This window comes from Pipistrellus hanaki, assembly GCF_964339955.1.
Source record: "Pipistrellus hanaki genome assembly, chromosome: 16".
NCBI classification, from domain to species: Eukaryota; Metazoa; Chordata; class Mammalia; order Chiroptera; family Vespertilionidae; genus Pipistrellus; species Pipistrellus hanaki.
The window spans coordinates 28,644,443-28,656,042 of record NC_140518.1 but is presented as its reverse complement, the minus strand read 5'-3'; the positions used below and the strand labels follow the sequence as shown (position 1 = coordinate 28,656,042).

The window sequence follows — 11,600 nt, the reverse complement described above, 5'->3', positions numbered from 1 at the left end:
ACTCGCTGATCAGCCATGGATCTGGGTTCCTGTAAGAGGCCCCTCACCCCCGGTGCCTCGGAGGCCGGCCTCCCGTCAGGGGGGTCCTGTCCTCCTGGGGACGGTGACTGACGACGCTCCGAAGGCGAGAAGCCGCTCTCTAAGCCGCTCGCTGGGTCTCTCTCGCTCCCCACAATGCACCGGGGCCAGCAGGAAGGCCGCTCCGACCCCTAATTTTCCCGCGAATTCAGTTCAAAGAGGCGGCCGGGCCCCGCGGTCGGCAGCGCGCACGGGCCAACCAAGCCGCGCCTCCGCGAGAAGAGCCTCCGCGTGACTGACGGGGGGATCCGCGGGCCAACGGGATGGGCGGCCGGGCGGCGCGCGCTCCCGCCGGCCAATCAGGACGCCGGGCGGGGGGAAGTGGGCGGGGCCAGGCCGGGCTAGGGTGAGCGGCTTCGGGAACGGAGCGGGGCTCTCAGGAGGAGACACTTTTTTTTTTCCTCCCTCCTTCCCTCCTCTCCTCCTCCCTTCCCTTCCCCTCTCCTCCCCTCTCTCCTCCTTCCCCCCTCGGTCCGCCGGAGCCCGCGGGAACGAGCGGTGGGTAGAGCCGGCGCGCTTACTCTCCGGGGCCGCCCGGCGGGTAGCTGGCGGGGGAGGAGGCAGGAACCGCGATGGCGCCTCAGAAGCACGGCGGTGGGGGAGGGGGCGGCTCGGGGCCCAGCGCAGGGTCCGGGGGAGGCGGCTTCGGGGCTTCGGCGGCGGCGGTGGCGGCGGCGACGGCTTCGGGCGGCAAATCCAGCGGCGGCGGGGGCTGTGGAGGCGGCGGCGGCAGTTACTCGGCCTCCTCCTCCTCCGCGGCGGCGGCGGCGGCGGCAGCGGCGGCGGCGGCAGCAGCAGCGGCGGGGGCTGCCGTGTTACCGGTGAAGAAGCCGAAAATGGAGCACGTCCAGGCTGACCACGAGCTGTTCCTCCAGGCCTTTGAGAGTGAGTGCGTTTGAGCCTTTGAGGGCAGAAATACCCACTCTTCCGGCATTCGGGGGGTCGGGACACTCGGGCTGGCCTCCCCCCCCCTCCTCGCCGGGAGTCGACTTGATGTGGGAGTGGAGGGAGCTGTTCCCCCCTCCGGGGTCACGGCTCCGAGTCTGGGGTCTTTTGGGGGAAAGTGGGATCGCAAGTCCAGGTGAGGGTCCCGACTCCCCGGAGGTTTGCCCAGGAGCTCGGGCACCGGGGCCTCGCGGTAGGGGCCGGCTTCTCCCGGTGGAGGTTACCATTGGGCTGTCGGGCTGTGCGGTCTCGATCCGCAGTCAGATCCCAAGGCTCGTGCTTGGTCTTTTCGTGCCTTTCGTGCTCTAGAAGTTCAAGGGTTTCGGGGGGAGGTTTTGGGGAGCAAATCGAGTCTGTTGAAATGGACAGAATTGCCATGAGTCTGAAATGCCGACGCACCCCCAATCACCACCACCCCATCCCATCATCTTATCTCAACCCACCGCCACCACCTAGAAAAAAAGGAATAAATACCCACGCACCAACTTGGTGTGCATATTATATGAACACGGCACCTTTTGGGGCTTTGAAACCTTTCACGTCTGTCCGCCCATTTCACGGATACACACACCGAGACGGGGAGTGTGGAGGAAGCATTTCGCTTACCTCGAGACCATCTCGGAAATGTGCCCGCGTTGTTAACTTGTCTTAATTCCGGAACCTTTTCTTGGGTCAGTTTTCTGCTTTATGATCTGTCTTCGAGGGCAAAACTACGACCTAATTTGGAAAGGGGGACAAACAATAGAATTTATTAAAAAGGAACACAACGGCTATAAATATTTACGGCCGCCCCGAGATTGGTTTCCATTTTGCTTTTGTGTGAATGCTGTACTTTGGATGATCGTGAGCACTGTCTTCACAAAACTTGAATAAACTCCGCTCTACCGCCGAAGGTCTTTATTTACAATTTTTTCCCCGTGGCATATGTTCAGGGCATGGTATCAGCTGTACTTGGAAAGACATAGTACATTGTGTAATACCTTTCTTTCATTCTCTCGTTAGTGCTTCATGAAATTCTAATTGGGATTTAATACACGGAATATCCGTTTTTATTGGGATCTATATTGAACCTTAAGGGAGAGTCGCATTACTTTTGTTTTTGATTAATTTCAAAAGCTGGCGAGGATTTAAATTGGAAATACGGCGGAGAACTGAATCTCAGTAATGACAATAAACATACCCATTTGTACCCCTTCTAAAATATAATCTCTTAGTTTGTTTAGAACAAAACCAAACTAACGATTCAGTGGATATTTGAACAATTATTTCTAAATGTTGAAAAGATAATTTTCCAAGAAAGTGTTAGCTATTTTGTTTTCTGTTGTGTCTACCATGGAGAAGTGAACTGTCATTAAGAACTAGATTTAGCCACAAAACAACTGGATTCTTCTCTAATATTGACCTTCTTTTCAGATTAGTTTAAATGCTTTGATGTATTTAATAATATAGTCATTTCATTTTGATACTGCTTTATTTAAAGGAACAATACTAATAGATCAATAATTGATATTATGGTATTGTGTATAAAATATATTTTCTATCTATAACCTGAGTCTTTATAACAAATTGAATTTTAATCAAACTCAGCATTAAAAAGCTTTTGGGAATCTGTCAATTACTTTAAAAATATGTGTTGAGGTAGTATTTATATGTTGAGATAATATTTACATTGAGCGAAATAGATAAAAATGAACTATAAAGAAATATTCATTGAAAAATTTACAATTTGCTTTTCAGATTTCTTTTAATGTTGGCTTTCATCATATCTTATTAGGACATGTAGATAACAGTTTTATTCTGTTTTGGCTGACTACTATAACTTTTTAAGAAGACTGATCAAAAAGTGGGAACTTCATTTTTATTTGGCATCAATAAGTGGTTCTTTTGCTAAATCCAACTACCTTATTTCAGCTACTTTTTTGGGGAATATGGTTTATATTAATAGTTTAAATTAGCTAAATTAAATTAATGTAAATACTTTTCAATTCTGCATACAGATTAGTTTCAAAAGTACATGCTTTAGCCTGGCTGCCATGGCTCAGTGGTTGAGCGTCCACCTATGAACCAGGAGGTCAGTGTTCAATTCCTGGTCAGTGCATATTCCCAGGTTATGGGTTCTATCCTCAGTGGGGGACATGCAGGAGGTAGCAGATCAATGATTTTCATCATTGACATTTCTATCTTTCTCCCTCCCTTCCTCTCTAAAAATCAATAAATTACTTTTAAAAAATAAAAAAAGTACCTACATTAGAAATGCAAGGCTTAAGAACAAGACTGGATCATCTGAAATTTCAAATAAATGTAGATGAATTTTGTGAATGTCTCTTGATCTATGGTACATACTAATATATTCTTGATGTAAATATTTAGTACATGGCTTTCATAACAGGTGACTATACTGATTACATGAGCTAGATTGGTATTTTTCTTAACCTGAGTAATACGTAAATTTAGATAATGTTTGGGTTTTGTTTTTTGTTACCCAGAACCAACGCAGATCTATAGATTTCTTCGAACTCGAAATCTTATAGCGGTAAGTTATCAATAAAATTCATCAATATTATTTTTTTCTTAGAATTTCACCTATTTAATTTTAATATTTTTAAAACTTTTTTTATAGCCAATATTTTTGCACAGAACTCTTACTTACATGTCTCATCGAAACTCCCGAACAAACATCAAAAGGTACATTTTATGAGTCTTATTTCAAGTTAACCAAACCATGTTAAAGTTTTGTTTTAAAGTACTTTAATTTCTAATTAAAGATTAAATATGAAAACTTAGGTAAAAGAGTGGCAGGTTGAATTGTTTGCAAAGTGATCATTTTAGAAGTATCATGTTTGTAAATTCCAGTTTAATACCATTTTTTTTCTTAATAGAAATGATTTAGTAGTGAAGTGAATGAAATGATTTTACTGACATGTTTTCACTCTTTACTTCTAATTATTTTCAAGTTTGATAGAAGTTGAGAATTTAAATATTAACTAGAGGGCTCAGGGTAGCTATCTTGGATACATAAACTTAACAGTTAATTTTTTAATATTTCTTATATGTTCTAGCATTAAAGAATTTGCTTCTATATTGATAAGTTTAAAAAGTGTCATTTTATATCTTTGGTCTTACTAAAGTGGAAATACTTTTTTTTATTCATTGATTATAGAGAGAGAAAAAGGGAGGGAGAGATTGAGAAACATCCACTTAGTTATTCATTGATTGATTGATTTTTGTATGTGCCCTGACTGGGGATTGAACCTTGATGATATTCGGACGATGCTCTCTAATCAATTGAGCTACCCAGCCAGGGCCAGGAAATACTTTTGATGTAAATGGGATGAGTGTCCTTAAAATAAATCTTAATCATTTAGTCTTAAAGTAGAATCTAGAAGTATCAGAGCTTATATTTGTAATGTTCAATTTTTTAAAGATTTTTTAAAAATTGATTTCAGAGAGGAAGGGAGAGGGAGAGAGAGATAGAAACATCAAGGATGAAAGAGAATCATTGATTGGCTGCCTCCTTCACATCCCCGAAACCCAGGCATGTGCCCTTGACTGGGATCGAACCTGATACTCTTCAGTCCACAGGCCTACGCTCTATCCCCTGAGCCAAACCAGCTAAGGCATAATATTCAATGTTAAGCATATGTAATTGAATGCTAATTTCTTGTCCTACATGCAGGGTTATTTATCCAGCATATCAAATGAAATAACGTTTTTACTAAGCATTTGGTGTTGTCATCTTGACTTGGTAAAACAATTAAGCTATTTCAATAGACTTTTAAAGTAAACTCCTTTTAGGTTTCCTTTGGAGACTTCTACTGGTTATTAAGTAAGCATCATGGTGTGTTTTGTTTGTTTTTGTTTTTTAAATATATTTTTATTGATTCAGAGAGGAAGGGAAAGAGAGAGAGAAAGAAACATCAGTAATGAGAAAGAATCATGATCAGCTGCCTCCTGCACACCCCACACTGGGGATCGGGCCCGCAACCGGAGCATATAGCCTGACCGGGAATCGAACCATGACCTCCTGGTTCATATGTTGACGATTAACCATTGAGTCATGCTGGCCGGGCCAACCATCATGATTTCCATCTATAACCTAAGAGCAAGACATGTACTTTATTTTTTTAAAAATATATTTTATTGATTTTTTAGAGAGGAAGGGAGAGGGATAGAGAGTAATAACATCCATGAGAGAGAAACATCGATCAGCTGTCCCCTTCCCCCTCCTCAACCCACCCCCACTGGGGATTTGCCCACAATCAAGGTACATGCCCTTGACCGGAATTGAACCTGGGACCCTTTAGTCCGCAGGCTGGCACACTATCCACTGAGCCAAACCAGTTAGGGCAAGACATACTTTAGCTTAGCTTTACATACCTACGTTTGTGGCCGGCAAATGGGCTCGTGAGCCACACACAGCTATTTGGACCCTTGAGTGTGGCTCTTCCACAAAATACCACTGCCTGGGTTAGTCTATTTTGAAGAAGTGGCGTTAGAAGAAGTTTAAGGTTAAAAAATTCGGCTCTCAAAAGGAATTTCAATCGTACTGTTGATATTTGGTTCTGTTGACTAATGAGTTTGGTGACCACTGACCTAGGTGAATTTGAAGGATTGATATGTTAAAACTATTTGTCTTCTGGTAATATTTCTGAATATCTAGAGAGAGCATTGTATTTAATAGGTGAAACTTACTTAAATACTTAGGAAGAGGGTGGCAGGTTAGGCAACAGAATTAAGTCTGTTCGCTCTTTATCTGTCAACTTCATTATTTCTATGCCTGAATTCAACAAACTTTTTTTGTAAAGGACCCAGAGAGTAAATACTTTATGTGGTCTATGATACAGAATTGAGGATATTCGGTAGGATGTAGTACTTACACAAAAAGAGAGAAAACAAATGTGTTCAGATTTTTTAATTGATGAAATTCAAAATACTTTGGGTTGAGTATAGTGTTTTGAAATATAGGCCTACTGGTGGGCAGTATGGGACTCTTATTTTTGTAGGGTGGGGAGAAATAACAGCATAATTGGGGTTTAGAATTAATGTTCTCTCATCAAATCAATTGCAAATATTTATAAAAACCTCTCTTAGATTGTCGGCTGTGTAAAAACAGTAGGCTGGATTGATTAAATAGTGGTTAATTTTTTCCCTGTATTTTAAAAAATATATTTTTTTTTCATAAAAGGAAGGGAGCCGGGAGAGTGATAGAATCATCAGTGATGGGAGAGAATTATTGATCAGCTGCCTCCTGAATATCCCCCACTGGAGATTGAGCCTCCAACCCCTGATTAGGAAATCAAACTACACTCAACCTCTGAGCCACATTGGCCAGGCTTTCCTGTAGTATTTTTAATATGGAAGGTTGGCGGGGTTATCATCTAGGATGTTGCCTAATTTATATTTAAAAATGATTGTTTTCAAAATAAATTAGAATTAACCCATAAATGGATAAAAACAATATATTTATTTAAAACCTAACTTCATAATTTTCTTGTCATGTTAGACTATTTGATTGTCTCGTGGGATATGTTTCTGTTATCTCTAACTGTGGAGGCAGTTTTTTAAACTAGCCCTTAACTTATTACCCTATAGGTAAAACATTACCTTTTGGGGAAGTTTTGAAGCAGTTTGCCAGCCAAGAAACATAAATTCCACTTTGTAATTTCCATACAAAAGAATTCATTAGGGAGGAAAATGCATTAGGAATCACTTAATTCTTTTGTTATATCCCTGGCCTATCAAAGACATTGACTCATTTTTTCAAATTTTCATTTTTTTAATCATCACCCCAAGATATGTTCTCCATTTTTTTTTTTTTCAAGATAGAGTAGGGGTGTGGGAGAAAAGAGAGAAAAACATCAATGTGCGAGAGATACATTGATTGGTTGCATCCCGTTCACACCCTAACCTGGGCAGATTCAGAGGTATATGCATTTGACCAGGAATTGAACTTGCAACCCTTTGGTCCCTGGTTTGATGCTCATTAACCGCTGAGCCAAACTGACCAGAGCATAAAGACTGATCTTTAACAAATTACACTACAACTTATATCTTTAAATGAATGCTGCCCTGTCTAAAGTAGTTGGTGTGAGGATGGTACTTAGCTCAGTAATTATGGTCTTTGTTTAAACTGGGGTTTTTTTGGAACTCCTTTTACTAAATTGCTTTTAGTATTATCCCTTTGCTCAAAATGTTTTTAGAACTAGCCTTGTACTTTTCACTTCATAGATATATTCAAACTGTAGGCTAACACTACACTGACAACGTGGAATACTGGTGAGGAGAAGGACATCCTTTATTGAATCCTTTTACAGTTTTATGTTAGCTGTTTTTTAATCCTCCCAAGAAGATTTCCTAAAATTTCTTGAATTTAAAAATACTTTTCTTGGATGACTTTTTGATAACTATTTTCCCTTTTATATCTGATCTAAGTAGTGGTACCTTTCTAAAGAACAGAAATACTTGTTGCTTGGGTACTGGGGCTGCTTTTATATAGTTGCTTTATATAGTTGCTTATGGGTTGTTGTTTTTTCAAGGAGGAATGGGTTGTCTTTATGATCTTACCTGTTTCAAATGGTAGTTAATAACCAGTTCTCTTTTGCAGAACACCATAATTTTGGAAGAGATGAACTTTGTGATTTAGTCTTTTTCCCCCCCAACAGATAGAATCTCATCTTAATCATTACATTAACATATTGTTAAAAAAAACTTTTAGTAGTTTTACAACTCTCCTCAATAGTACATTTCAGTATTTGTTTGTTTACTTTATATACACATTTTTTACTGATTACAAAGAGGAAGGGAGAAGGAGAGAGAGAGAGAGAGATAGAGATAGAAACATCAATGATGAGAGGGAATTGGGGATCCAGCCTATAACCCGGGTATGTGCCCTTGACTGGTATCAAACCCGGGACCATTCAGACAGCAGGCTGACGCCCTATCCACTGAGCCAAACCAGCTAGGGCTCAGTATTTATGATATCTTTGTGATTAGCCTAGAGAAATCTTACGTTTTTCTTCTTTCTTCTCTGTTATCTGTGGAGATTGAAAATGTATTGCCCTCCTTCATAAAGTACTTCTTACTATACTCTATTGGATGAAACTTTATTAATGAAGTTTTCAATAACTCTAAAGTTAAAGAGAGAAGCTTTTATTTTTTATTTTTTTAAAAAGGGTCTTTTGTTAATGGAGGCTATTTATTCACCTGAACTATATATTCCATCAATTCTGTTCTTCCTATCAGTATTTTACTGCAACACATATACATTAACATTTCTCTACTCATAATTTTTATTATAGCAATTGTGTATAATAGCTGATTTTGAGGAATGAGGGTATTAGTAGTTTCTAGTATCTGAATTTAAGCTTTACAAAGTAGTTAATGCAGAATACATTAAACTTTTCAAGTCCTAAATTTGAAGAGAGTGCATGAGTATGATGATAAATATTTGTCCCAACTAACATGTTACATATGGATTTAGACTTTTAGCCTCTATTTTTAGAACATTTATAGAAAACCAGCTTAAGATTAGGCTTGTTTTAGAATTAATTCTTAAATTGCATTCTTAAATTCTTAATTTAAGTTTCTAGTTTGTAGAAAAATTACTCTCTTAAAAGCTAGTAATATTTTTATGATTTGATGTGGGTATGTCCCTTAAACTTTAAAATTTTTTCATGATGATGATAACCATCTCTTTAATATGATATTCTGTAATGTTAGCCATTACTAATAATCTTTGAGGATGTTAACTTGATATATTTTTTATAGAATACTCATTTTTATGTGATAGTACTAGCACATATTTGTCAGGTTACTTAATAAAAGGATGAATGTTTTCAAAGTATACATAATTTGCATTTGTTTGGCTCAGTACAACAGATGCTTGAATATCTACCAAGTATAAGGCACTATGCCAAACATTATATGACTGCTTGAAAAAAAAGCAATCTCTGTCCACCAGGAGCTTATAATATAGCAGGAGAAATAAAATATTTATAAAATTTCACATTTAGGAAACTAAATGTTAAAATAATTAAAAACCTATGTGCCATAGGTAAGGAGAAATAACCCCAATTAAGGTTTGGGAATAATTACAAAAGATTTCATGGAAAAATTAGCATTTGAGATGGGACTTGAAAGCTTGTCTGCTATATTATAACATAAACTGTCTCAGTATTATGCATTGTTATGGCTAACCATAATTTATCTTATAAAAATAATAAAAATCAGATTTCCAACTTGCCTATTATAGTGACAATAAAGTGTAACATGTTTGTTTTTCCCAGTTGAGAAGTGATTATTTTGTTTATCTGTTTCTTCTAGGAAAACATTTAAAGTTGATGATATGTTAACAAAAGTAGAGAAAATGAAAGGAGAGCAAGAATCTCATAGGTAAGATAACCTACATTAAGTGACATACTTGAGGAAAGAGGAAAATGATAGTGATCTTTTCCCTAGTGTTTACCTCAATATTATAAGGAGTTAGAAGGAACCTTAGAGATCACATGGTCCAAACTCTTACACAAATCAGGAATTATTTCCTTTATACCATCCCTGGCGGAGAATACCTAAGCCTCATCTCAGTACCTCCAATGCTGAGAACTCAATGTTTTCTAAGGCAGCTGTGTTCATTATTAATTATTTCTATTTCCAGTTTCTTAGATTTTTAAAAAATTTTTTATTGAGATATTATATGTGTACATACCTTACCAATCCCCCCCATAGTTTTTCCTCCATTGGTTATGCTCATATGTATGCATACAAGTCCTTCAGTTGATTTCTTCAGTTTCTTAGATTTTGAATTCAAATTTCTGTAACTTCTGCAGTTGGTGTTAATGTTGTAATTCATATAAGAAGAGATACAGACTCATATTTACAGTGTACTTCACTCTATGTTAGGTGTTGTGCCAGGTGCCTCACAACAGCATATTTCTTCTAAGTATCATCTTCAAATCTGAGAGAGGCTCTCTCTTTTCCCCATTTTGTCTTTCCCCTTATTTACATTATTCAGGCAAAATATTCCTAACTTCATTTTTATTTGAATATGTTTATCACATGGTAGTTTAATAAATTTGACATTTGGGCAGAATCTACTATTGTATGTTTTCAGATGTGACACCCAGAACTAATTCCCTAAATAGCTGACCTAATAGATAATATGTTTCCACTCCTAGACAGTATTATTCTTTTTTTTCCCCCCTTTGCACAATATTTATTTATTTATTTATTTACATTTTTAAATTAAATTATCTGTGTACATATTTTAACATTGCCCCCCCCAATACATACCCTTCCTCCCCAGAGTTTTGTGTCCATTGGTTGTATTTATATGCATGTATACAAGTCCTTCTGTTGATCTATTATCTCCCCCAGATCTCCCCGCTGTAATTTGACAGCCTAGACAGTATTATTCTATTTATTTTTGTTATGTAAACTAAAGAAAGTTAAATACTATTTTAAAGAGAAATAAGAACTTAGTTAGCATTTATTCATTGACTCATTTTAGGGAGAATGCAAAACTAAAAATACCAGGTTTAAAAAAAAAAAATAGAGTTGAAAAAATTGTCACAGTGGGTTTTTCTTTTTCTTTTTTTAGATATATTAGTGATTTCAGAGAGGAAGGGAGAGGAAAAGAGAGATAGAACCATCAATGATGAGAGAATCATTGATTGACTGCCTCCTGCACACCCCCTATTGGGGATCGAGCCCGCAACCTGAACATATGCCCTTAACCGGAATCGAACCTGGGACCCTCCCATCCACAGGCCAACACTCTGACCTTTAAGTCATATCGGCTAGGGCTCTTTTTCCATTTGAAGTTTTAATCATATCATGCCAGTTTCTATAGGCTATGCACTGATTTAATGATACTTCATGTATGGTTTCTCATTTTGGTGACTGCTGTAAGATGTCATTTTTGCAAATGCTTATATTTAAAGTTTGGCTTTTGAATTAAAAATATTTTGTTACTTGAATTATAAAATTACAATTTTTATTTTATATCTTGCAATCTTATAAGACCAAAGTGTAATTTCTATTTCCATATGTAGGTAATCTTGACTTGTAAATAAGCTTTGATGATCTGTTCTAGAAGCTGAAATCACTGATCTTGACTTAATCTATTCCTGCCCACAAAGCACCTTTCAATGCAGGAATATTCCCAGTGCATGTACACTCTATTCTTTGCTTGCATTTTTATTCCAGATTCTTGTCTGGTCATTTGCCCTGGACAAAGCTCTTGGGATCCTCAAGGCCTTTTTTATTTAAAGTGTCAACTGTGTTCTGACCTCCCTGATTCTTTTCTACTGAACATCTTAATAGTTTGCCCTTCAGGTCTTTAGGGGTTCATGTGAGAAGGAAGAATGAACCAAGAAGAACATTTAACCCTTTTCTTCTTTCCTTTCAAACTTCTACCTTCATCACTGCTGAACCCTACTACTATCTCTTTGTGACATTGTCTTAGATAAATATTACAGAGCTTGCCTTAGAGGGAGTAGGGAGTCATATGAGGGAGATAGAACATGCTGGTTAATTCTCTGAATAATCACAATAATTTTCTTTTTGATCAGTAGGTTCAG

The 11,600-nt window shown here is 38.2% G+C and overlaps 2 protein-coding genes across 3 annotated transcripts in view; one reads left to right on the top strand and one right to left on the bottom strand.

Annotated features, from left to right (window-relative positions):
• Nucleotides 1-390: 390 nt before the first annotated feature.
• SUZ12 (SUZ12 polycomb repressive complex 2 subunit) overlaps nucleotides 391-11,600 on the top strand; it is a 54,174-nt gene continuing 42,964 nt past the window's right edge. Inside the window, exons 1-4 of one of the 2 annotated variants that reach the window (XM_084862735.1) lie at nucleotides 392-963; nucleotides 3,510-3,556; nucleotides 3,644-3,708; nucleotides 9,346-9,414. In XM_084862735.1, coding sequence (XP_084718861.1) covers nucleotides 651-963; nucleotides 3,510-3,556; nucleotides 3,644-3,708; nucleotides 9,346-9,414 — 494 coding nt within the window. In that variant the 5' untranslated portion in view covers nucleotides 392-650. Of the gene's footprint in view, nucleotides 964-3,509; nucleotides 3,557-3,643; nucleotides 3,709-9,345; nucleotides 9,415-11,600 lie in introns of both variants that reach the window. The other variant, XM_084862736.1, reaches the window with a different exon arrangement.
• The window catches only part of CRLF3 (cytokine receptor like factor 3), a 96,146-nt gene continuing 86,163 nt past the window's right edge, over nucleotides 1,618-11,600 (bottom strand). The window contains exon 8 of the mRNA XM_084862763.1: nucleotides 1,618-1,740. Within this exon, the coding sequence (XP_084718889.1) occupies nucleotides 1,709-1,740 (32 nt within the window). The 3' untranslated portion in view covers nucleotides 1,618-1,708. The remainder of the gene's footprint in view (nucleotides 1,741-11,600) is intronic.